This window comes from Vipera ursinii, assembly GCF_947247035.1.
Source record: "Vipera ursinii genome assembly, chromosome: 10".
Classification (NCBI taxonomy): Eukaryota; Metazoa; Chordata; class Lepidosauria; order Squamata; family Viperidae; genus Vipera; species Vipera ursinii.
Genome location: NC_139520.1, coordinates 2,046,403 through 2,072,005, shown reverse-complemented (window position 1 = coordinate 2,072,005; position 25,603 = coordinate 2,046,403). Strand labels below are relative to the sequence as shown.

Sequence of the window (25,603 nt, the reverse complement as noted above, 5' to 3'; positions counted from 1 at the left end):
GCCCTGTCAAGCCAAGCCAATGGGACCCCTGGGGAGAGATGATGGCACCGGAGAGGAACAGGGTTTGCCCGCTTTGGCTACACTTGTGAAAGGTGGGAATAGCTCCTTGCACGGAACGAGCCAGGGAGGAGGAAGCCCTCAGCCATCCTTCAGGCTGGCTGCCTCACCGTCAGGTTTCAAGCCACTGGCCTGAGGACGAGAGGCACAGCGGCCAGTCCTGGGCTTTTTCTGCTTCGCCACCTCTTGGAGGAGAGGAGGAGGAGCCCCTCCCCTGCCCTTGAACACCCGGACACAGAGGGGCTTTCTCCTCTGCTGGCCTGGTGCAAATGGCGCCTGTGGCCCACCTGGGAGCAAGAGGGCAACGTCAAGGACCCAGGGCAGGAGACCTGGGCCTCTGCCTCTCTGCTGCCCGGCACCAAAGCAATTGGGGGGATGAAGGCAACGGCAGGGCTCGTGAGGAGGAGCAGGGAGAACTGGCTGTGGAATACTATACCAGTCCTGGAGCCAACAATGCCACAAATGGTTACTCATTAACACATCACCTCCACACCCACATAAGCCACCCCATCATAGGGTGGGACCAGCCATCCCTGTAAAGCACACAGGCCAAGCAGAAAAGCCTGCAGAAACTGAGCTGCATTAAATCTTGTGACTTTCTGACAAAAGAGAGTGTCTTGTACCAAGCTGCATCAGATTCCCAGAGCTTCAACTGTTCCCATCTCATACAGTGAAGATCCTTTTGAATTATGGACTTTGCAGGAAAAGATTTGAAGGCTGGTTGCTGAATATAGCAATAGCGGTATGTGGTGTAAGTAAAGCATGCATATGAACCCAATGAATGCTTAATGAGCGGTTCAGAGTTGAACAGGAATGAGTGGTGCCTTTTTGGCTGTTCCATGCATTTACAGTTAGCTGTATCAGGAATACCAATGACATTTCATGCCTCTGTTCCATTGGGGGACACACACACACACACGTGTGTGTGTGTGTGTGTGTGTGTGTGTGTGTGTGTGTGTGTGTGTACTTTTGAATGCAGACAAACTGTTGTCAACTGAAAATTCAAATGATGTCAGACAAACTGTATGGTGCAGCAAGGAACATGGATTTAAAAATTATGAACAACCAAGGCAGCCTTATTTAATAGACAAAAAGGAATGAACATTTTATACATAAATGGTGAAAAACAAGATGAATGTATATATGCCTGAAGGACGTTTACTGAAGACAGGAAGATGGATGTGGGAGTTAAGACCCAAGATGTTGGCAAAGATGGTGGGTGGCCGGAGGAACATTGCCCCAAAGGTGCAGAAGTCGCTCTGTACCCTTTTGTCCTTCTGTCCACTTCATTATACTGAAAGGAGGTGGAAGTTAAGAAATAAATAATGAATTTATAATGAAATGTCTTCCCTTGGTAGCAAAGGATGAAGTTGAATGGGGTTGGAATGGGTCCTTAAAAGTGTGTGTGCACGCACACAATAACACGAGACTGCAGACTGAAGGTGGGATGCAGAGCGAACACAGGAGTCCCCCAGCCCCGTAGGGGTGCTTTGGTGGTAGAGAGAGAAGCGCCTGGGAATCCCACCGCAAGACCAACGTGTGAAGGGTGAACAAGTCAGGAGGAAGAGCAGAAAGTGGCTTTTCATTGAGAGTTTCTCAGAAACAGAACGTGAGAAGTTTGAAGAACCAAAGACAGCCAGCCCAAGTGGTTGAGCCAGGAGGCTGGCCGAGACCAAGCGGAGCAAAGAGGGAGGGAGGAGGGGGAACCCTTACAGGCCCCTTTCCTTTCTTATTTCAGGTCTTTTACCTTTTCTGACAGCTTTCCACTCCTTTCCACCCAGGGAGCTGAAGGTATTTGTGGAGATTCTCTCTTCCTGAAGCTCTCCAAAATGCCAGGGCTGCCAATGGCTCCGGAGACTTGGGCCACGGCAGAGCCTGTTGCAGAGCAGAGTCTGTGCCGCGTTGGCTCCTCTGCCTGGCCTGAGAGCCGGTACCCTAAAGTCCCTCAGAGAAAGCCCCCCCCCAGAAGCGAGCAAAGCCCCCTTCAGCTCTTGCGGCCCCTTCTTCTTCTCTGGAGCCCTTCTCAGGGGCTGCTGGGCCCCAAAGCTGGTGCTCAGATGCGGGGGGGGGGAGGAGAAATGCTGTTGATAAGAAGGTGGGGCTAGGCAATAGCCGCTTTCTATTCTGGGGGGAGGAGGAACCTCAACACAGCTGTTTTCAAACCACTTAATGAACAGCAACTGAAAATGTAACAGGCAGGGTAGGAAAAGAGGGACACGACTGCTTTGCCAGACTTGCAAGAACAACTTTTACTTCTCATTTCTAACACCGAACTCCAGGAAGGGACAAGCAGCCCTCGGAGGCTCATCCTTGGGCAGAGGCACTGGCAGCAGCAGCAGAAGGGCTGGGCAGAGAGAGCTGCTCCTTCTGGGACTTTGGAGTGCCAAGAGTGCCTGCTCTCCACTAGGCCTACCCTTCCCATTGCAGGACATGCGCTGGGGGGAGGGGAACAATGCCCACCCCCTGGGGAGATGCCTGAAACAGTGGCCTCAGCTCCCAGCCCTGAGCAGGAGCATCCACACAAGCACACAGGCCCACACAACGGCCAAGCTCCTCAAGGCACAAGGACTCTGCCCAGCGGGGAGGGGACTGCCCGGGCATGAGCTCCCCGCCACTCCTCTTGAAGGGGAGGCAGCCTCCCAAAGAGAAGAGCCTCTCCAGTTCCCCCTCCTGCCTCTTTCCGCTCGGCACGGCCTTGGGGGCTCCTCACACGGACACGCTGGCTGACGGTGCCAAGCCCAGGGCCTGCACCAGCTCCTCACTCAGGCCGCTCTTCAGGGTCCGCCTCACTGCAAGGAAGGAAAAAGGGGGGGAGGTCAGGGAGACGCAGAGGCCCTCTCTGGCTGCAGGACGGGAGCGGCCTTGGCGGGGCCGGGGCCTGCCTTGAGAGGGGATCCGGGGCCAGGGGAGGGGAGGGAGATGTTTCCTCCCACTCCTCTTTTCCACATCAATCGCCCCCTCCAAGGGGGAGTGCACAGAAGCCACTTTGTGACTCCCCCAAAGTGATGGATCAGGCAACACTTACAGGACTTCCTGTTCCCACGTGATCGCCGGCGCTCCTTCGCCGGGCCTGAGCGTGCAGGAGACCTCTGGGTCACAGACTTGACCAGGCGGTTCATGATCTCCTCAGAAGCATCCTCAGGAGAGCCAGCAGCTTCCTCCTGGGGGGTAGACCCTCCAGCTGGACTCTGCTTCCCAGCACCTAAATGGAAAAACTCCTGAGGGGTGGAGGGAGTTGCTGACATGCTTCTGCAGGTGTGCGTGCGTGCGTGTGTGAGGTGGGTTGAACCAGCTCACATCATTTCTCCAGGTAACTGAAGTGCACCTTTCAGCGCCCCCCCCAATTAACTTCAAACTTTCCAGAATTCTAAGTGGGTCTCTTTGGCCTGAGATGCCTCCTTCCTCTTTCCTGCTGACCCCCGTCCCAAGGTTGTGCTATTGTCTAAAGACAACCCAGGTGAAACTTGTGGCAACCAATTGGGAGAAGGCAATCCTCCCTGGGTGTCAGAATCCATTTATATTTCATTTCTAACTATCTCCTCTGTGCAAAACCCAAATCTCATCTTCCCAAGGGGGAGAGGGAACAGGCATGGGGCTTTATTGCTTTCACTTCCTCCATTAAATGTAACCTTTTGTTTATTCCACCTATCTACTATCCATTACAATGTAACCAATTGCTTTCTTACTAGGCATTCTCTCTGAACTTACCGGGCAATTAGAAAAGAGGGTGGGGGGAAGAAATACAACCCTCCGAGATCTGGTTTGTTTCTCAAAAGGAAGTGTGAGGAGCTGTGGAAATGATTGTGCTGCAAACAGATGGTTATCTTTCTTTTCCCACAATGGACTTACCACCTGGAAATTGGCTGATCTGGAACTGACCAAATGAATTGTGGGGTGGAGTCTGCTTGGGGGCACTTTAAAATTATCGAGATTTAAGGGAATGCCTCAGATCCTGTCTATTATGCCCGTTATCTCCTATTTCTTAGTAAAAGATCCTGCTTGGAAAACCCTGTCTCCAAGAGTGCTGCTTTCTTAAGAAGTGGGAAGAGGTGGGTTGACACGGGGCCCGATTTTATTGTGAGAAAAAAACTGCCTTTAAATAAGAGCCCAACATCTGGACACAGAGAAAACACACTTTTATGGGCACACACAGTGGCCACACACTCTCAATAGATTTGCAGATGATCACTGGCCAAAGCAAGGCCACACAAGACTACAAGTGCACATTTAGTTTGCTGCTCTGCAGAAAGCCAAATAAAGGGTGGGAATGACCTCTCTGTGGCCTTTCGGATCAGGAGGCTTCTCTCCCCTCCGATAATGCCAGCACCTACAACTGGCTGCCTTGTGCATCGTCCCCTTTCACGCCATTCAATTTGCCTCTGCAGGAAGGCCTGGCTCCCACCGCCTGTCACCACTCCAGGGTCAGCGCACTGAGCACTTAATAATTCAGCTAACAGGACTTAAGATCTACCTGGATTAGGACTCCATAAGAGATGGAGGGCAGCAGGTGAATACAGGGGCGGCCTTAGCAATGCTGGGAGCTACAGAGAGAGTGAGAGAGAAACCGGAGGCATCCAGAAGGACCTGGAAGGAGCAGGAAGGGGAAGGGGGGGAAATTGCTATCAGCTGCCAGAGAGCCCAGGAAAGGGGGCCTTGCTGAGGAGGATGCCAAGGCCGAATCCTGTGCCAGGCGCTAGTTCCTACCTCTGCTGGCGCGAGAGCGGTGGCCAGGGCCTTCTGCTGGGGAGATAAGCAAGCTGGTCATGTCTTTATGGCTAGTTTCTTCCTTTTGCTCTGGACTGGCTGACAACACCGCGGGAGGAGCTGAGCCATCTTCGGGCTTGCTGGCCACAGCAAACTTCTCCATCTGCAAAGAGAGATGTCCAAGAGAGTGCAAAGGAAGCAAGCCCCATGTCCTCATGGTGGTTCTTCCTCTTCCCTCTGTTCTTGGCAACCATAAGGCCAACCCAGAGGACCAGGAGGGAAGAGGGTACAGGGATTGCCTCTTTTTGTGTAGCCCTCTTTTTGTGTAGATTCAAACACAACTTTCTGAGCAACCTTGGATGGCTCACCTCAGTAATCATCCTGCCCCGTGTCTTGTTCCTCTCCCGACAGGCTGCTCGCTTCTTCTGCTGCTGCAGGACACGCTCTCGGCAGGTATGGTACTCCAGGGCAAACTCCCGCAGAAGCCGGCAGAAGCTGGTAACCCTCATCTTCTGTGCTGAGTGTGCGTCGTAGCCCAGGAACAGGAGAAAGGAGTGGAACCTTGAGAGAGAGAGAGAGAAATCATCCGTGAGTCAGAGGTGGCACTGCCACAGAGACAGGCCTAGGGCCTCCAAGGCAAAATGCAGCTGGCATTGCTCAGGTGTGTCCATTTCTCCTCTGGGAACCCCAAAAAGACTGAATGGTGCTGAACCCGGAGCAGTCTTCCTCTCCGACGGGGGAGGGCAGCATTTTTGTTTTTTTTTCCTGCTCCATGCATCCTTCGGCCCCCTCCAGAAGGGTCACTCCAGAGGGGGCTGAAGGATGCATGGATCAGCAGAGAAGCAAAAATGCTGCTCCCCCTCGGACAGGAAGACTGCAGCTCTTGGGCAATAATCCCTCCAGGGACAGCCTGGTTGGATTCTCATCATTCTAGAGACTAAATTCCCATCTCATTTTTCAGCTTTCAAGCATAATAAAGGTCTTTTTTAAATTAGATATTTAGCAACTTAACGTTAAAAGAGCGATTACTGCAATATAAGCAAACGACCAAATTGAACAAATGCACCAAGGAAAGCAGGGAGGGGGGAGAGGGGTGACAGCAGTTTGTACCAATTGAGCACCTGAGAAGGCAGGACAAGCAGCGTGACTGTCTTGATAAGGCCACCCGCTTCTGCTGGCCCCATGCAGCTCTCGTGGCAATGTCCTTGGCTTCCCCCGGCCTTCCTCTAGGAGCGCTCCAGCCTCCATCCAGATATAGCCCTGATCCGAATCTATCCAGCTGCTGCAAGTTCCACCAAGGGTGGGGAGATCAATGCAGTGGCCACCAGGCAAGGCAGGCACTCCAAGACTCTCCTTTGGATTCAGACACTGAACCACTGGGTCAAATTCTAGCAATGTCATTTGGGGGGCTGTTTTTTCTGGGTGGAATAATTTCACTTCAGGGATGTGCAGAACTGTACCGCAATATCTGGGAATACATTTCCCCCAAAATGTTCCAGTCTGGAAGTTCCACGGGAGACCCAACCCTTTCCAGAGTGAATCTCCAAGAACTCCCAGAGTATCTCCCAGACACTCTCAAAGTACTCCCCCAAAAAGACCCAGCAAGGTAACAGAAGTGAAACTTGCGTTTTGGGCTAATTGAAGAATGTGATTAATGATGTGTAATTAAGGGAGGGAATTGTGTATGATATGATGTTCAGGGGAGGAGAATTCAGATTCTGGCATCCATCCATGAGTGCCGATGCTTCGTTCTCATTATTATAGACTTTTTAGAATAAACAATGCCTGAAGATCCTTTGAAGTGTTTCATTAGTCGGAACCATGACATCTTGCCAGAATTTACTTTCTTTTCAAACAACCTGGGGGTCCTGAGCCCCAGCCGCTGTCTCGAGCCTCGAGAGAAGCTGGCAAAGATTCAGGGAAAAATCTTCATCATGGGAAAAGAGAACCTGCTCGGAGACGGTGACCTGGCAGCTACTGACACCTCAGAGGAGGAAGTAACAGACAGCATGCTGTGGGACGATGAGTTCATGCAGCTCTCCCAGTTTCAGGGAGAACACAAGCAGTTAGGAGAGCTTATCTGGTTGTCAGGCTGGAACCCCTCCAGCAAAGACTCCAGACACCTCGAGACTGCCCTGCCAGAGACTTCAAAAGCAGAAGGGTGGGGAGCTACCAGATCGTCTGCCACTGAGAATTTGGGTGAATGGAAAACTGCCTTTAATTGTCCCTTGGGAAGCTACCAATTCAAAGTTATGCCATTCGGACTGCAGGGGGCCCCTATCCGTATTCATGCAGCTGATTAATGAGGTCCTACATGATTACTTATACAAAGGTGTTCTGGTGTATCTTGATGACATCTTGATCTACAGCACAAATATGACTTATCATATACAGCTAGTGAGAGAAGTGTTAAAGAAAATCTTGAAGGCCAAGCTATATACCAAATTGTCGAAATGTGAATTTCACTAGACCTGATTAGATTATGTTGGCTACAGAATTTCCAACGAGGGCATAGAGATGGACCCAGGCAAAGTGAGAACTATAATTGAATGGCAGCCCCCAAACACTCGCAAACAGCTTCAGAGTTTTTTAGGTTTTGCTAACTTTTATCACCAATTCATCCCCTCCTTTGCTGAGATTGATCTACTCCTTACAGAACTACACAAGACAGGCAAAGGAGGAGGGAAGCTATGACCGGGCCAACCACTTGCTTGGACAATGAGCTGTCAAACAGCTTTTGAGAATTTAAATTTAGGACTGCTGAATCAGTCCTAAAACATCCATGTTCAGGGGAGCCCTTCATAATCCAAGCTGATGCCAGCGACGTTGCAGTTGGAGCTGTACTACTGCAAAAGAACAAAAGTGGAGTCCTACAACCCTGCGCCTACACTTCCAAAAAATTCACTGAAAGTGAGAGGAGATGGGCAATCTGGGAGGAGGCCTTCTCCATTATGTGGAGCCTGTTAAACTGGCGACACTATTTAGAGGGGAGCAAGATGCCATTTGAAATATTGACAGATCACAAAAACCTAGAGGCACTGAAGACCCCTGCAAACTGTCCCCAAAACAAGTGCGGTGGCCACAGTACTTTAATCACTTCAACTTCACTCTAACGTACATACCGGGAGGAAAAAACTTCTTAGCTGATGTGCTGTCCCGATTGCCCCAGTACAAAAGCGAACACAAAGAGGTCAATGAGGCAATTATCCCCAGTTCACAACCTGCGGCACAACTCACACCTCGCAGAACCCCTAATCCTGACGATCCAGGAGCGAAGAAGATAAAACGAGAGCTCCTCACCAATCAATGGTTCAAAGATAATCAAACCTCCTTAACATGCAGGATGGTTTGGCATACAAGGGGGGGGGGGACTGTATCTGCCCGAAGGCCTCCGTCTCAATGCTCTCAAACACAGCCATGATGTAAAACAGGCTGGACACTTAGAATATTTAAAAACTCTACACCTCATCCGCCATCAATTTTGGTGGCCAGGGCTAAAATGAGATGTGGAAAACTATGTCAGGAGTTGTGCCGTATGTGCCACCATGAAAAGAATTCCAGGGAAAACCCCTGGGTTACTGCAGCCAGTGGCAGACCCTTCTCAACCATGGGAAGAAATAGCTATGGACTTTATAGTAGACCTACCCGAAAGTAGAGGAAATACTGTTATCTGGACTGTGATAGACCTGTTCTTGAAGCAGGCTTTCATTGCTTGCAAAGGACTCCCATCGGCCCAATGACTGACTAAATTGTTCCTGAAACATATCTACCGACTGCATGGCGCCCCTAAGCGAATAATTTCAGACAGTGGGGTGCACTTCACAGCGATGTTTTGGAGGAGTTTTCTTAAATTAATTGGATCTTCTCAAGGCCTATCATCTGCTTTCCATCCAGCTACCAATGGGGCTGCAGAATCCGCTAACAAGATGGTGGAGCAATATCTCAGATGTTATGTTTCATGCCAACAAACAAACTGGACAGACCTCCTCCCTTTCGCAGAGGTGGCTTACAATAATTCTGTTCCCAGCAGCACCAGCTACACACCTTTCAAAGTAGCCACAGGAAAAGAGTTCTGCCCAATATCTGAATATCCTCAGGTGCCCTCTGCTTCCCAGACACTTTATTAATGGGTGAAGGGATGGGAAGAAGTTTGGAGAAACACGAAAGCTGCTTTGAAAAAGACTTCTGAGACTTATAAAAAGCAGCCGGATAAAAAGAGAGCCCCTCAAAGAACATTCCAAGTTGGGGAAAAGGTTTATCTGTCAACTAAATATTTATGCTTCAAATCACCCAGCAAGAAATTAGGACCAAAATTCTTGGGGACTTTCCTCATCGTAAGGATCATCAACCCCGTCACAGTAGAATTAAAACTCCCTAGGCTTTTAGGGAAAATTCACCCTGTCTTCCATTGTAGCCTGCTGAAACCTTTTCGGGACTCCACCTTGAGACCTCGCCCTAAGAAGGCACCCGGGCCCCTCGTAGTAGTGGGTCAGACACACTATGAAGTGAAAGGCATTCTTGACTCTAGAATTTTTAAAGGGAAATTATTATTATTAATTATTAATTTTATTTATATACCGCCCTTCTCCCGAAGGACTCAGGGCGGTAATGCAGTCCCTAGTAGAATGGAAGGGGTACTCGCTGTCTGAAGCTACTTGGGTGAAATCTAGCGATGTGAAGGCTGACTGACTCATCAAAACATTTCATGAAAGAAACCCCAACAAACCAGGAAATAATCCCTGACATATGCTTTTGTTTACATTACAGGATCTTATAAGGGAGGCTGGATGTCAACGCTGCAAACATTGGATGTTTTTGCTCTGACAATTAAAGAGGCAGCCTTTTTCTTTAAACTTTTGCTCTGAATATAATGAAGCTGGGGGGGAGGAGTATGCTAACCTGGATGTTTAAATAAGATAGGAATGGCGCGCAAGGTAACAGAAGTGAAGCTTGCGTTTTGGGCTAATTGGAGAATGTGATAAATGTATGATACGATGTGTTCAGGGAAGGAGAATTCAGATTCTGGCATCCATCCATGAGTGCCGATGCTTTGCTCTCATTATTATAGACTTTTAAGAAAAACAATGCCTGAATGTTCTTTGATCTGTCTCACTAATCGGAACCCTGACACTTAGTCATTCCATAATTTGCAGGAGGAATATCAGAAAAACTCAGGATTTTCAACCAACACAACATACATGCACATTTCAAACCCACAATATACTAAAGCAGAAGCTTGTCCACCCCAAGGACAACACCCAGACAAAACACCCAGTCAAAAACATCCATTTCAGAAACGTATGGCACAACATAGGAGAACAAGCCCATCAGGACAAGATTCAGCAGTCCATATGCATTTAAAAGACAAAGGCCACATTTTGGACAGAGGACCACTGCTTTGAAAGAGGGGTCAAAGAGGCCATCTATGTCAAGATTGAACAGTCCCCTCTCAACAGTGGGGGAGGGATACGACATCATCTATCTCCAATCTGCAACAGTCCTTTGAACACTTCCAAGAAGGCTACACACCCATTTGCACTACTGAGGTGACCCTGAGGACACAGGTAAACCTCTAGATGACCTCAACGACTCTCTAAAAGAAGGCAAATGACCATCTGTGTGCAAGGAGTATAAATCCTTAAAGTAACCCACCATCCAGTCAGAGCTGAAGAAGCTTCTTGGATGAGAAGCGAAATGTCTTCAAACGAAAAACAAGAAAGTTCAGCTGCCTCTTGAAAAAGCACCTTTGGGATAATCTCCCAGAACAGGAAATGGTCTGCAGCCTTCCACACAGTCCAGGCCGCAAATGGGGGAAAGCGGACTGTGAGGAACTTTACCCTCAGCTTCTTCATTCCCTTTGGCCTGGTCGTCCTTAATGCCTCGGGGACACAGCTGGAATTGAAGCCCCCCCCACCCAGGGCTGTCATCTTGCTGTGAAGTGGCCAATCCAAGGGTCAGTTCTAATTAAAAGAAGCTCAGCCTTCTTTTGGCCGCCTGTGATCTCTCAGGGGCCCATTGCCATTCTTTTGTGGGAAAGTGCTCCCTTTATAGCCATACACACAATAGAGGCCCTTCTTAACAAGCTTACTCAGCCACCAGCAGTCAGACTATCTAGAGACACAGACCTGTTCAACACCCGCCGGTGGATGATCTTAAGAAGACCAATCTTCTCTGTGCTGGCCTGTAGAAAATCCAGTAGCTTGTTCTTGAGTGCTGGCTTGCAATCGTGTTTTGCAATGGCCTTCAGGTGCTCCCAAGAGGCTTTGCATCGCTGTTCCAGCTGCAGGACACTTTCTGCCAGCTCCTCAAAATCCACCTGAGGAGATAAGATGAGCACTGTAGACGTGCCGCCCTTGTGGGATTTGAGCGGGACCTCAGCACCCAAACTCAGCCTCCCAGGTGCAGAATGAGGGGAAGAAAGGCCCTTCACCTTGGCACAGCGAGTGAGGGCAGCAATCTCCGAGTAGAGGTCTGTGGTGGCTGGGAACTGCACTACCACAAAGTGGCACAGGTGGTGCAGGAGGCTTTGCCGGTGGACGGTGTCTTTTACCTCCGACACTTTGGCCAGGTAGCTAAGCTCAAAACCTCGACTCTGTAAGTGCAAGGAAGAGAAGAGGTTCTTTCTGCCTGTGGTGAATCCAGAAGTAGTCCACAAAGAGCGCAAGTTCTGCCTTGATCATGGATGCCTTAAAAGGACTTTTAAAAGGACACTAAGGAGCAGGCTATAGGAGGGACATATGGGCAGGCTTTGGCTTAACGTCCCATCTTGGAAACCAGCCCCCAATCACTAGACTTCACTAGAACAGACGGGAAGAAGGCAGGTAAAAGCTTGCTTTGGTCATCTCCAGATACATTCTGGTCGAATGCCTTGGCCTTGGGCAGGACCAGGTGTCACATCCACCACCTTCGGCTTGGTGTCTTGCTGGCATTCTGCCATCAATCAGGGAACGGAGGGGGAACAAATGGGCAATAAAGTTGTATACCTTTAATGATGGGAAACTGGGAGGAGGAATTGACAGGTGAGGAAGAATAGAGCAGTTTGTAATCCGGTTCGTGCTAGGGCTGGCATTTTCAAGGCCATTTACCACCGGAGAGTGGAATTTCACCAGCACAAATACCTCAGCGTTTCCCAAAACATCTCGGTGGTGCCGGATTGGCTACACATGGGTGGACCACAGGGGGAGGGCTAGGGAAACCAGGGGTTTAGTTCTGTATTGGAGCGCAGGAACTTTAGATTCCTCTTGACTTTACTGCAATCACTGCCTCTTAGTAAAAGTGCCTTTTCACTTCAACCAAATGGAGTCGAGAGTTTTACTTTCCTAGGAGATCAAACTGGGGCAGATCTGACACCAGGCACGAGACTTTACTAAAAGGCAGCCATGTCATGCTTCACCTGGGAGCCATTCAGGAGGTTGCCCATGGCTAGAAGGGTAGCCAGAATGCACCGGAAGGTCTGGTTTTTGCTTAGTTGCTCCATGCCCAGCTTCAGGTCGAAGAGGGGCTCTACAATTTCCTGAAGAGAAGAAAATAAAGCAGGTTCTGCTCAGAGTCGTCTGAACTTCAGGATGGGCAGCAAATAAATTTGATCAATAAAATAAAAAGGTAACAAAACCCTCACAGAATGGGAAACACTGAAAAGGGAAGGAGGGGGAAAATTCAGGAGAGAACCATCTGGCTAGATACTCAAGGCGCGGAGTGACACCCCAGTCCCCAAACCTACCAGTCATGGCAGACAGCAATGCCACATGTGCCTTGTATTAATAGGAACGCTCGGTTGCCAAAACGACACCCAGACTTGCCCTTCTTTGCTAACCAGCAGATTCTTCATGCAAGCTACCAAGGAGGGTCACTCTGAAATCCAGCTGTGCACCACTTTCCTCCTGGTCAATCCATGCCCTGCACAAGTACCTTCTCCAGGGCTTCGTAGTCCAGCTTGAAAGCCCACAACTGGAGGCGAGCCGGGAGCTCTGCAATGGAGGAAAGCATGAGCAGGAATTGCTCAGCTGACCCCAGAGGGAGATTTGGGTTTGCCAGTTGGGCCTCCTGGATCTTCTGCTTCTCCTCCTCTGTGGGAACCATGGTTAATATTTTCTGGTTAAAAAAAAGTAAGAGGGGAACAAGGTTAGTCAAAACTTCCTTTGGATCCGTCAGAATCTCCTGATGTTCTCTTGCACAGAAAGCTTTCTGAAGCACTGAGGACAACCATCCAAAGGTACCCAAGGAAATCCCTTCTCACCTCAATCCCTTCCTTATTGATTGCAAACTCATCAAAGCTGAGAATGGCCGTCTTGATGACGTGAATGGGAGGCAACACTGTCAAGCCAATATTGATGGCATTGCTCCTCTTGGGATCCAGGACCACAACCAGCTTCCTTCCATCCACAGCTTTCTGAAAGGGGAACAGCAGCATTGGAACAGATTAAAGACAGGATCAAGGTGCATCTTTGGCCGTATTTGTTTTGTTAAGTCCCCTGTAAGAAAGAGAACCCAGGTAACATTTTGTAAATTCCACCATTATAAGCCAAGAAATTTGGAGGCTCCTAAGGCAGTTTGGCGGGTCAAATCCCGAGTGCCGCGTAACAGAGTGAGCGCCTGTTACTTGTCCCAGCTTCTGCCAACCTAGCAGTTCGAAAGCATGTAAAAAATGCAAGTAGAAAAATAGGGACCACTAGGGTGGGAAGGTTACAGCGTTCTGTGCGCCTTTGGCGTCTAGTCATGCCGGCCACATGACCACAGAGACGTCCTCGGACAAGCGCTGGCTCTTCGGCTTTGAAACGGAGATGAGCACCGGCCCCTAGAGTTGGAAACGACTAGCACGCATGTGCGGGGGAACCTTTACCTTTACCTTTTTTAAGGATGCAGAGCTGCACTGAGCCCAGGAAAAGGAAGGCTCTGAAGTCTAAAAGGGAAGCATCTGCCAGGCTGAGGCATAAGTCATCCTCTGCTACAGCTGCTCTACTCCTTTATCAACCCCACCATTTATGCTCAAATGCCCAGAGCAAGAGAAAGAAACATTTCCATGGCCCAACTGAAACAAGGACCAGATACAACAGAAGAGGCCTGGTCCACCTAAAGCTCAAAAGCACAGTGGCCAAAAGGTCCACAAAGCATCTCTACGCAGAGCCCGTGGGCCGTGATCCCAAGGACTGGTGGGAAGCTGCTGTGCTGGACAGGGATGGGGGGGAGGGCAGAGCAGTTTCTTTTGCTCTTATATTTTGAACCAATGGTACGGCCATAGGAGAGGTTGAAGATAAGGAGCAGCCCACATCTCCAAGCCAGAAAGTTCAAGGAGAAATCCAACCTAGAACTAGGGAGAGGTTTCTGACACTGAGAACAATTAACTAGCAGGGGATTTGACTGGAAGAACTCTAAGATCCCTTCCAACTCTCTTATCCTACATTCTGTTTTCTTCTAGCCAGAGCATTGATATGCCTAGCTGCAGCCTCATACTGCAACTTACCTTGGAACTCGGAACCTCCTTTGCCCGGGACTCAAAGAGATGTTCCAGCTTGGCAGAGTCAACCTCGACCTTCTCCAGGGAGGCCCACAGAGTAGCCTGCCCAAACCGACTTTCCCAGGCAGGGCCATCTAAGTCTTTCAGCTCCTTCCAGAAGAGCTTGATGGTCTTTTTCTTGGCAGGGGAGCTGGTTTTCCCCCCAGGAAAGGGGCTGCTGAATGGGGGGGGAGGGGGGGGACCAGGTATGCCAGCTGGGGGAGGAGGAGCCGGAGGAGGTGGAGCACAACCAGGAATCAGGGGAGGAGCCAGGTCCTCATCAGCTCCCAAAGCCATGTGGGACAAGGCTGTCTCGGCCACCTTTGCTTCTTGTACATCAAAATCCTCCTCCTCACACAGGTCTGAAAAGTCAAGGTCCTGGATCTTCAGAGAATGAGGCCCCAGTTGGGTCCTGTCCAGACTCTTCAGGCTGCTTTCAGCCTCCACACTGAACTGGCTTTGCAAGGGGAGGGCCTGAGATCCAGTCTGTTGCCCCTTCCTCTCCTGGCCCTCCTCTTCCTGGTGCGGCATCTTCCCCATCTCTTCCGTGCCTCGGTCTCTTGCAAAGAGCAACGTCCTCTCCAGGCCTGGTGGGCTCTTAGTAGTGAACAACATGTCAAGCATGAGTTTTCTCTTCGCAGAAGCACTGCTGCTCTCGAGAGCCCCACTGATGCCACCGGGGGCACATTCTGGCTCTGGGTCCAGGACGCAGGAGGTGCTGAATGGGTGGCTTAGAGAGGCATCCTTGGAGGACGTGTTCTCCCTGCCCGCCTCATGATCCAAACCAGGCTCTGTGCTGGGCTCTTTCCATGTTGTGCTTCCATTTTGTCCTTCACTCCACCTCCCTAGAGCAGAAAGGGGCACTTAGAGGGGAAAAGGCCAAGCAGAAGAGAACAGAACCAAGAAAGGACAAGCTCTCCTTGCACCCGCCACGCTACCTGGGGCCACTTGCTCAGTGCTGGAAACAGCCTCAACAAGAACGTCTGCTCGTCCACGGGTGATGGCGCTGATCTTCTCTTTCTGAGAGGCAGCCAGGTTTTCTAAAAAGCGGGCTCTGCGAGAGAAGAGGAAACTCCACACCACCGTATTGGGGACACCGTCACCATTGTGTCCAGCAGACAGTGCCAATCATGAGCTCTCTTACCAGTCATATATGCAGTCGCCGAGCAAGAGAGGACCGGCCAACCCTGCCAGCTCCTCAGACTTTCTACGAAAATGTACAAAGCTTGCACTGACACAGAGACACTCTCCAAAGGCAGATGCCGCATACAGGGCTGTTTTGAAGAGCCAGACTCTCCTGTTTTTTCAAGAGATGCCCATTTCTGGGAGGCTTTGGAACTTAAAAGCCAAACCAAGAAAAACCCATCCCCCAAGGCAGAGGAATTTCCCTCTTGCAGCCACTTAGACTAACACAGGTTTAAAGCAGCATCAAAAAAAGCTTTCATTCATGGCCTCTGCTGGGAAGGAATCCTTACCCAGTACATCAAAGGGCTCCGGTTATCAGTCACCTGGATGAGAGAATCAAGGAGACCTCAAAATCTGCACAGGGTACAAAGCAGGGTGAGCAGGTAACTGTGTAGAGGAGAGTGATGTTTAAAGGTTCAAAAAGATCCAGACAGGCTTGAGTAGGGGTGAAATTGGTAGGATGGAATGGGAAAAATTTAAAATTCTCCATCTGGGGAGGAGAAACGTAAGGCGCAAGACCAGGATGGGGGAGACCTGTCTGGAGAGGAGTACAGGTAAAAGGGGTCCAAATGTCTTTGGTGACCCCAAGTTAAACAGAGGCCAACAGCAACTCGTAGCTGCAAAAAAAGCAAATGCCACATAGGGATCGTGATCAGGAATGCTATATCCAGATTTCAGGAAGTCCTACGTCCAGTTATGGTCATAAAGACAATGACAAGCTCATGAAAGCTGCGAGGAATGAGGTCCATCCTGGATATCAGCTCTCCTGGGACATTTGTTTTCAAATGAACGGAAAATGATCATCTGTCAGAGATGCTGCAGTGTATCTTGCATTCAGCAGGGGACTGGACTAGATAACCTTTGTTGTCCCTTCCAACTTTATGATAATATGAAAACACATGGAAGAACTCAGCTGGCCTCAATACAATAAATGTTACCCATAAAGGTTATCAGTAACAATTAAGCTGTAGGCTAAGACAGAAAAGAGTATTAAGGATCTGACAGATGTTTTGGCTATAATTTTTGCCTTAGGGAATCCAGATGTCCTGCTCACCCTCATGCAAGGACACCTGAGTATCCTCCCACAGGTGAGGCACCCAGAGGATGATGCAAGGTGCTGCACTGCAAAGCTGGTCTACTCCAATGTCGCACTTGAAGACACACGCGGGGGGCAATGGGTGGTGCCTTGACGTGCGCCAGGGGCGTGGACCAAGTCCCAGGTGCTGTCATGGCCATCGGGTGGCTCCAGCTGATTTTTGGGTTTCCTGTCCTGCCCAGATCTCATCCCTCCCCTCGGTCCTCTCCTGGGGACTGACAGCCTTTCCTTCCTTTGTAAAGAGGACTGATCAAACCGACTCCCCCTAGTGTTCTCTTTCACCAGGGCTTCAGGCCTCAAAGATGCTCGTGGGTGACCAATCAGAGACGTCTGGAAAGTCCTGCTCTGCCGAGAGGCTCAGTCTAAAGGAGGCCAAGGCAACGTCTGGGTCTAAGGCCACGAGTGGGGAATGCCAGGGAAAGAGAGAAGGGAGTCTTGCCCGGGCCCTCCTTGCCCCTCTGCCTCCAGGCACAAAGAACGGACAAAGCACCACAGAAGGGGATGCCACTTGGCGAGGCTGCTCAGGAGAGGCTCTCGGCGTTTCATCCCAGCCAGAGGTGAGCCAGGGTCCCTTGAAGAGGGCATCTTCCTCAAAAGCCTTCCTCTTTCTTGAGATGCAGAGGCCGGCACCTCCCTCGCACTGGATGCCACCGCACCCAAGAGCAGCACCCAAGAGCAGCAAGAGAGACTCACCATCTTGTCTTTCCTGGGCAGCTTCGCAGGGTCCCCCTCCCAAGTGCAGCCCTTCTCTTCCCCAACTCTGCCTGGAGCGGAGGAAGGGAGCCCGGACGCCTCTCAAAGCCAAGCAACCTTCCTGTTTGGGCAGGAGCTGCTTCTCCCTCGCCTCAGGCCGTTTGCCTTCTGACCTGCGTCTGTCTCGGTCACCTCAGACTGGCCTCCAGGCACGACACACCCGGCCTGGCCCTTCGCAGGGCAGCCATGCCCGAAGCCCACCTCCACCTCCTTCAGCCCTGCCCAGCATCTGCCATCCCTGCTCTGGATTCCTGAAGGGAAGAGGTGCTGGGAGGGAGCCCATGGCTATGCAAGACCGCCTGCACACGGCTGTTCCCCCAGCCCTGCTCTGCTGCCTGGGAGCCTCACTCCGGGCCCCCCTTTTCATGCTCTGGTTCTGAAACGCACCTGCTGTGCCAGCCAAATCTCTCCATCACCTGGATCCCCTCACAGCTTTGCACCAGAGTAATGATGGCTACGTCAGATGGGAGCCTCGCATCCCCAAGATCCACTGGAAGATGAAAGCCGGGCTGCTTCCCTTCCCCCGAGATAAGCTAGAACTAGCAGCTGACTTCTCTTTCTCCAGAAACGCCTGGTTTGCTTATTTATTTATCAGTCATACAATATGCATAACTGCGCCAGAGGCCCTGTCAGGCCGTGCTAGGCCTCACGCACCTCAGTCTCTCCTCTGAAGACACTGCCTGGGGTAGCACCGAGCCGTACATTAAACAGCTGCATTTCATTCCAGAGACTGATCCCCACCCACCCCGGTTTGCTCTATGAACAATCAACGTGTGCACAACACACAAAGCGGGTGTTTTAATATCAGCACCATTGCATGAACCTGGAAAAAGAGCTGCTTATAGCCCATGGCTTAGGGGCAGGGAATTTATTTTACTCTTGGGTTCCCAACTTCACTGAAATCCAGGAAAAGAATCATCAAAAGTTGAGCCAGCTTCTGGCTCGGGACTTAAGGAGGCTAAAGCCAGTGGCGGCTACCGCCTGGGACTCTGGGTGGATGCGCCAGAGCAAAATACTCCCAGGTTTCTTCAACCGAGGGTCACGAAAAGGCGTGCAAGAAAGGGATTGAAAAGGGATCGACTGCTTTCTTTCACTTTGAAAATGAGTTTCAATCCCGGTTTGTTAAGGCACTATTTTTCAGGTGTTTTTTGTTTTTTTTAATTAAGAGGCAAGGGGCATTTACAAAATTGTTGAGGAGGGGGCAGGCGGGCAGGATTTGAGACAGGAGGGAAGATGCTGGGCAAACGGCAGAACACGCACAGAGGGAAAGGAGGAGCTTGGTAACAGCACTCCAAGAACAAAAGAGCCTTGGTGGAGCAGTGGGCTAATGCCTCCTTAAGTAACGCCAGCTGCCTGCAATCAGTGCAGGTTCGAGTCCCACCAGGCTCAAGGTTGACTCAGCCTTCCATCCTTCCGAGGTAGGTAAAATGAGGACCCAGATTGTTGGGGGCAATAAGCTGACTTTGTAATAATGCTGCTTGGGGTGTGTGTGAAAGCCCTAATAAGCAGGCATATACATAGAATGAAGGCCATTGCTAAGCACATTGATTTGTGCTTCTTAGATTGTAAGCCGCCCTGAGTCTTCGGAGAAGGGCGGGATATAAATGGGATTAAAAAAATTGCAATGGTGCGTTTTAGAATCAGAGCAAAGCTTTCCATTTTATACCTGGTGACCTACCAGGTCATCCTGCCTAAGTAAGCACTGGATGACCTCCCACGTGGTCAGCCAGCGGCCTATTTGCAGAGCCCTCTGCACAAGGCCACAGCCAAACGGTCCTGGCTTAAAGCTCTTGCTGCCACCTGGAAGGAAATCTGTTTTCCAGACGCGCCTCAATCCGGCTTCAAGAAAACCAGCAGAAACTGCCCAAGTCTCCCAGGGGGCTATTTCCGCACACACAGAAAAGGCAGCCTTTCGGCTGCAACCAGGTCTGGGGGGGGGGCGGCTCAGACAAGCAAGTGGCAATGTTAACAAAATGTGAGCTGGAAACGTTCCCAGCCAAGCCCTTCTTCCAGGATCCGGGAAGGCTCGGCAGGCAAGGTCCAGCTCCATCCGGATCCTCAGCCTGGCCAGGGGTGCCCATGCCACTCTGTACTTACTCAAAGTGCCTCAGAATGGGCTTGTCCCCACATACCGGGGAGGCTTCCTCTTGCCTGGGAGAAAAAGGGAGTTAATGCCAGTGGGCCGAGAGCCCCTCCACACCAGGCCAAAAGCTCGGCCAAGCCAGCCACGAAGGCAAGAGAGACATGCAGTGGGGGCAGGGGTGCTTTCTGGAAAGAATTGCAGCCCCAATGGCCCTCAGGGCAAGGTACTGCACCACTTGGATTCTGCAACAAAGGTAACCCAGAGCGGGAATGCTGGTCTCCCTGGACAAAAGCAGAGGTGCCCCCTTGTGGAATGGATGGGGCATGGGGAACCCCTTTCCACCTGAGGAATGGAAGCAGGATGCCAGCCCTGCCAAGCAGCTGTCTTGGGCTCCTGGCAGCCAGAGAGGGCAGCTGATCGACCAGCGTCCCCAAAGCTCAACCAGGGAATTTCTTGCCAAGAAACTGGCACTGCTGGCAGGGAGAGCAGCTCAACGCCGCCACCCCACACCCAGGCCATTGCTTACTAAGCAGAGGCAGCCATGGCACGCAAGCCCTCACTGACTTACACCACTGCACACCACACACAGGCCATCACTTACCAAGCAGAGGCAGTTTCATGAAGTCTGGAAGAGGAAATAGCATTTAAGCCGGCAGGCACTGGAGAGAGCAAGAAAGCTGAGAAGCTCAGAGCAGCTAGAAAGAGAGCAGACCCCCCTGCCCCCTGCTCCTCAACCCACCCTGCAGATCCTGCGGGCCCAGCCTCTGGCGCTGCCTGCCCGGAGAAGAGGGGAGCAGCCTGAAAGACGCGGAGCAGGGGCTGGGAAGGAGGTGGCTGACGCTGGGGCTGCTTCTGTGCATCACACACCATCCTCCCCAGCCCTTGGGGCCTCCTCCCCTCTCCAGGGTCCTGGCAAGGGAGGGACCTCCCCAGTACCAGAAAGGGCGCCTCACCAGATTAGCCAGCAGTGGCCCTGCTCTGCCAGATGCAAGAGCTGAGCCTCTCTTGCCTGGGGCTGTGCCACCACCCTGCAGCTGGAGGCCACGGCTGCCTCAGCACCATCTGCTTGAAAACAGCCAGCCTAGGCAGAGGGGCTCAGTGCATCCCCCCCCCCCCAGAGAGAGAGAGAGAGAGAGGCACCCTGAACCATCCATCTGCTGACAAGGGAAACTTCAGGATTAATGGCCGAGATACATCCTTGCCCAGGAAACACCCAGGAAGGCGGCTCCGAGCAAACCTCCCCCCTCCCTCAACTCACAGAGGCTTCCTCCACAGTCCTCTTGGCCCCCCAACCGGGACCTACTTGAAAATGCTCCTCTCGCCCAGGCCAGCCAGCTGCGGTCCTTCCACGGGGTTCAGCGGCACAGAGAGCTGCATGCAGGAGGCGCTGCTGTGGGGGCCCTTCAGGCTGGGCCTGCAAGGGAGAGGGGAGAGCTGCAGCTGATCGGCCACTGGCCAGGGAGGCTCAGCGGGGGCTTTCTGGCCCCTACGAGACAAATTGGTGGCTCCACCGGCCAGCCTGGCAGTTCTCAGAACACGTGCAGGACGGGAGTCCAGTGGCCCAAATGGATGGAGTGGATTCCCCCCCCCAACTCACAGGTGCTCACAGCTGTCTCCCTCCAGGTCCATAGTCTCCTGAGGGTCGGGAAAGGTTTCTGCAGCAGCAGGAACGCCTCTGTTCTCCTCCTGGGCCACAGCAGCGAGGAAAGAGCGCCGGGCCCCCTGCTGGCCCTCGTCCCCTCTCCGTCGCTCCTTGGCACGGGTGCCCGGCAGAGGCTCTTCTGCCCCGTCCTCCTCCTTCAGGGCATTCTGGGGATCAGAGAGCAGGTCAGCAAGCAAGCAGGAGCAGGCAGGCAGGCAGTGGAGTGACTCTTGCCAAGGGCCTCCTTCCACGGGCCCCCACCTCATAGAGGGCGAGTTGCTGCCTCAGGTCCGGGTCCGTGCCCTTGCTGGCCAGGTGCGCTTGGATGAGCTGCTCCATGCCCTGCTGCTCCAGACAATCTGTCACGTCGTAGAAGGAGTCCTGGTCAGGGAGGGCAGCCAACGTCTGCAAGCCCCAACAGGACACAACCATTAGCCGGGCACAGCCGCCCACCCCGGGAGGCTCTACCTGCCCGCTCTGCTCGCCCTCACCTTGTTGATGAGCGTCATTGCAAACACCTGGAGCTCAATGTCAGCCCCGCTCTTCTGCTCCAGGATGGCCACAAGGCGAGACCACGGAAACCCCCCTGAAAGGCAGCAAGTAAGGAACAGAGGGACTGGCAGAAGATGGCTGTGTGTTTTCGTCGCCGCTTAGGCAGAACTTCTTCAGTTCCAAGAGATATGCAAAGGCCCCTCTTCTTTCTCCCACAGAAGGCTGGCCTGCACCTCCCGGTCCTTGGAGGCCACCAAAAACAGTTTGCTTGATGAGAATAGAAGGCGGCACTCTTTCCAAGGAGCAACCAGGAGGCACCAGGCTCTACTCAACTCGGCCACCTGCATTGGGCTCTGTGCTCACCTCTGCCCTGCTCCACAGTGACCACAGCCTGGATCAGCAGTTGGGCATTGGACTCCGTGAACTCCACGAAGACCAGGAGCAACTTCAGGGCCGTCTTCACCACAAGGCGGTACTACAGGAAGGAGAGGGAAACTGCGTGTGCCGAGAGAGCCGGCCTTCTCTTGTAGGGCGCCTTCAAGCATGCCAGCCCCACCCATTCCTGGGGTGAGCAGGAGGGATAAATGCCCACCACTTCCAGAAGGCGAAGAGACCTTTCCCTGATGTCTTCTTTGAGCTCACTCCTCTGACCCCTTCCCAGAAGGAGGCCCTCCTCTACGGACTGCCCTCTGAGTGGGGATTCTGTCTGGAGGCTCGGAACCACCCAGGCCAGGGATGCCCTTGGTGGAGGTAAGATGTGGAGGAGATGTCCTTGCTCCCCAAGGTCTTTTCACATGAAAGGTCCCCTGCCAGCTGAAGGGTCTGGCCACCCTCCTTAAGCCCGGTCACAGCAGTGGAGGTGCGACTCTGGCTCTCCAGTCACTCAGACAGCAGAGAGGATGAGCTCTGCCACCATTCTTTCTTTGCCCAGGTTACCTCTCAGAGCTACGGCGGAGGGGACCACATGAGGAGACCGGAGGGAACACAGAGGATTTGAACCCACTAGTAAGCAAGGGCGTTAATGAGATGGATAAGGGCATCCCGAATGACTTCTGCCGGCAGGGAGGATATTCACTCACCGGGCTGCCCGTCAGGGTGTAAAGCCACCTCACGGTCTCTGGGTGCTGAATCACCCCCATCATTCCATCCACAAAGAGCATGATCTGGCTGAGAGCTGGAAGGAAGGCAGGAGAGTGGCCCCATGGGGTCCACAGCAGCACTTGAGGGAGGAGGGGCTGGACCAGGTTACCCAACTGCTGTGCATCCCCTGCTGGGGGGAGGACTTCTGCAGACCCCTCCTTTGGAAAACCCACCCCGCCTGCTTCCTGCTGCCTTTTTATCCCCTCCGACAGACGTGCGCATCCAAGGGGGAAAAAAGCTAATTCTCAAAGCAAAGGTGAAAACCTCAGGGGCTTTGGCTCTGCGAGGCAGAGACTCCGCGTGGGGCTGAGCCCCTCACTGGCCACAGAGTGCAGCCCTGATTTCTGCACTGACTACCCCAGCGTGGCGGGGAGGGGAACCACTGTGGGGGGGATTGATTGGGTGGTCCTCCCTTCTGCGCAACCAGGCCCCTAAAGTCTACCTTGGCTCTTCCGTGCTTTGTTGCTGCACCCAAAAAAGGGTGTGGTGGAGAGCAGGAGGGGCCACGTGCCATGGAGGCATTGAAAACTGCAGCAGCCTTTCTCAGAATGGGACGCAGAAAAAGCAGAGCGTCCCCCCCTAGACTGAGCCTCTTCCCCCCTCCCAACTGGCTGGTTGTTCACTCAGTCTCCACCAGGGGGCAACCAAGAGAGAGATTGGTGAAAGCGAACTGCAAGGACACCCCCTCCTCTCTCCTAGGGCCTTCTGAGCCCCTTTCCCCAATTTAGCCAGGATCCTGCCCGCCCCCAAGAGCCTGGGAGGCAGTGAGGTGGAAAGAGGGGAGGGATGCGGGGCACACAGGGAAGCGCTCCCTCTCCTCCCTGGCCTGGCCACCCCCTGGGCCAGTTCAGCTGCTCAGTCAGACTCACCCCGCAGGATGTAGTTCTGGTAGTTCTGGTCAGCTTCGGCTCCCACTGAGACGAGACACGTCAGCCCTTCAGAGTTCACAAACTCAGGCACCAGGTCCTTGTCATCCTGCAGCCGAAAGGCAGAGCCTGAGCCCCCCCCCAAAGCACCCTTGGCATCCCTGCCCAAGGGCCCAGTCAGCCTCTGGGAGAGGAGCAGGCGGGGAAACCGGCCGCAGAGCCTCACCTGGAAAAGCTGCTTGAGGGAGAAGAGGGAACGCCTCAGCTCCGGGCCCTTGGAACGGTACAGCTTCTCTGGGGAAGACAGGTGGGTCAGCCTCGGGAACGGGGCTCATTGCTCAGACACCCAGCCGCTCCCAACATCTCGAGAGCCCGTGCCACAGTCACAGGGATCCCTGGCCGGGTGGGGGGGAAAGCCGGCTCTTCTCCTCGCGGATGCTCTGCAGGGCCTGAACATGAGCTCCCTCCCTCCAAAGAGTCAGCTGCTAGTCCAGCATTTCCCCAACCAGGAGACCCAGCTTATCTTCGGCTGATTTCTGCAGGGCTCTCCCTTGAAAACACAAGGAGATCAGGCAAAAACTAAAGTTGACTTTAAGTCAACAGAGAAACAGCGAGCACCATTTGATGCATTCAGCCATTTTGGAGAATTGGGGTCCCTGGTTTCTACCCCAAGTCAAGTCAGCCAAGCTCCAAGTTTAATTGTTTGCATGTGGATGATTCGGAAGCTGAGCCGATGCCCTGGACACTTCATCCTTCAAGGCTGATGGACAGATGGGACCCCATTATTGTTCCTCAGGGGTCACTTAAGTTAAGGAGGTCATTAAAGAAGTTTTATGTAACTTATTTGAGCAGAGCAGCAGAATAGAGCAGAGCAGAGCAGAGTAAAAATATAGGATAGGATAGGATAGGATAGGATAGGATAGGATAGGATAGGATAGGATAGGATAGAATAGAATAGAATAGAATAGAATAGAATAGAATAGAATAGAATAGAATAGAATAGAATAGAATAGAATAGAATAGAATAGAATAGAATAGAATAGAATAGTGGAATGGAATAGAATAGAATGGAATGGAATGGAATGGAATGGAATGGAATGGAATAGAATAGAATAGAATAGAATAGAAGTTGGAAGGGACATTGGAGGTCTTCTAGTCCAACCCCTTGCTCAGGCAGGAAACCGTATATCATTTCAGACAAATGGTTGTCCAATCTCTTCTTAAAAACTTTCAGTGTTGGAGCATTCACAACTTCTGGAGGCAGGTTGTTCCACCTGCTTAATTGTTCCACCTGGTTAATTCTCTCAGGAAATTTCTTCTTAGTTCTAGGTTGTTTCTCTCCTTGATCAGTTTCTATCCATTGCTTCTCCCTCTTCTTTGGGGCAGCCCCTGAGATATTGGAACACTGCTATCATGTCCCCATTCGTCCTTCTCTTCATTAAACTAGACATACCCAATTCCAGCAACTGCTCTTTATATGTTTTAGCCTCCAGTCCCCTATTCATCTTTGTTGCTGTTCTCTATACACTTTCCAGAGTCTCAGCATCTTTGATCATCGTGGTGATCAAAACTAGATGCCGTATTCCAAGTGTGGCCTTATCAAGGCATTGTAAAGTGGTATTAACACTTCACGTGATCTTGATTCTATCCCTCTGTTAATGCAGCCTAGCACTGTGTTGGCTTTTTTGGCAGCTGCAGCACACTGCTGGCTTGTATTTAAGTGATTGTCCACTAAGATTCCAAGATTCCTCTCACCGCTGCTACTATTGAGCAAGGTACCACCTATACTATACCTGTGCATATGGTTTTTCTTGTCTAAATGTAGAACCTTACTTTTTTCACCACTGAATTTCATTTTGTTAGATAATGCCCAATATTCAAGTCTGTCAAGATCCTCCTGTATCTTAAGCCTGTCTTGTGGAGTGTTGGCTACTCCTGCCAACTTGATGTCAAATTTGATGAGTTCCCCAATCTATCCTCTCATCCAAATCATTGATGAAGATGCTGAACAGAGCCCTGGGGCACCCCATTACACACTTCCTTCCAAGTAGAAGCAGTTCCATTGAGGACCACATGATGAGTATGGCTATTC

At 51.8% G+C, this 25,603-nt stretch overlaps 1 protein-coding gene across 3 annotated transcripts in view; it reads right to left on the bottom strand.

Moving 5' to 3' along the window:
- Positions 1 to 1,112: 1,112 nt before the first annotated feature.
- Positions 1,113 to 25,603, bottom strand: part of FHOD1 (formin homology 2 domain containing 1) — a 40,700-nt gene continuing 16,209 nt past the window's right edge. The window contains exons 4-25 of one of the 3 annotated variants that reach the window (XR_014493394.1): positions 23,738 to 23,805; positions 23,515 to 23,620; positions 22,585 to 22,679; positions 21,869 to 21,980; positions 21,505 to 21,599; positions 21,275 to 21,418; positions 20,969 to 21,180; positions 20,675 to 20,785; positions 19,973 to 19,996; positions 19,386 to 19,439; positions 15,193 to 15,308; positions 14,222 to 15,099; positions 12,998 to 13,150; positions 12,670 to 12,852; positions 12,155 to 12,274; positions 11,192 to 11,353; positions 10,887 to 11,077; positions 5,130 to 5,322; positions 4,762 to 4,924; positions 3,083 to 3,259; positions 1,805 to 2,846; positions 1,113 to 1,351 (exon numbers count right to left, since the gene is read on the bottom strand). Coding sequence is in view for 2 of the 3 variants with exons in the window: in XM_083370349.1 (XP_083226475.1) it covers positions 2,764 to 2,846; positions 3,083 to 3,259; positions 4,762 to 4,924; positions 5,130 to 5,322; positions 10,887 to 11,077; positions 11,192 to 11,353; positions 12,155 to 12,274; positions 12,670 to 12,852; positions 12,998 to 13,150; positions 14,222 to 15,099; positions 15,193 to 15,308; positions 19,386 to 19,439; positions 19,973 to 19,996; positions 20,675 to 20,785; positions 20,969 to 21,180; positions 21,275 to 21,418; positions 21,505 to 21,599; positions 21,869 to 21,980; positions 22,585 to 22,679; positions 23,515 to 23,620; positions 23,738 to 23,805 (3,440 nt within the window). In the remaining variant the exon portion in view is untranslated. Of the gene's footprint in view, positions 2,847 to 3,082; positions 3,260 to 4,761; positions 4,925 to 5,129; positions 5,323 to 10,886; positions 11,078 to 11,191; positions 11,354 to 12,154; positions 12,275 to 12,669; positions 12,853 to 12,997; positions 13,151 to 14,221; positions 15,100 to 15,192; positions 15,309 to 19,385; positions 19,440 to 19,972; positions 19,997 to 20,674; positions 20,786 to 20,968; positions 21,181 to 21,274; positions 21,419 to 21,504; positions 21,600 to 21,868; positions 21,981 to 22,584; positions 22,680 to 23,514; positions 23,621 to 23,737; positions 23,806 to 25,603 lie in introns of all 3 variants that reach the window. The other 2 variants (XM_083370349.1, XM_083370350.1) reach the window with 2 other exon arrangements.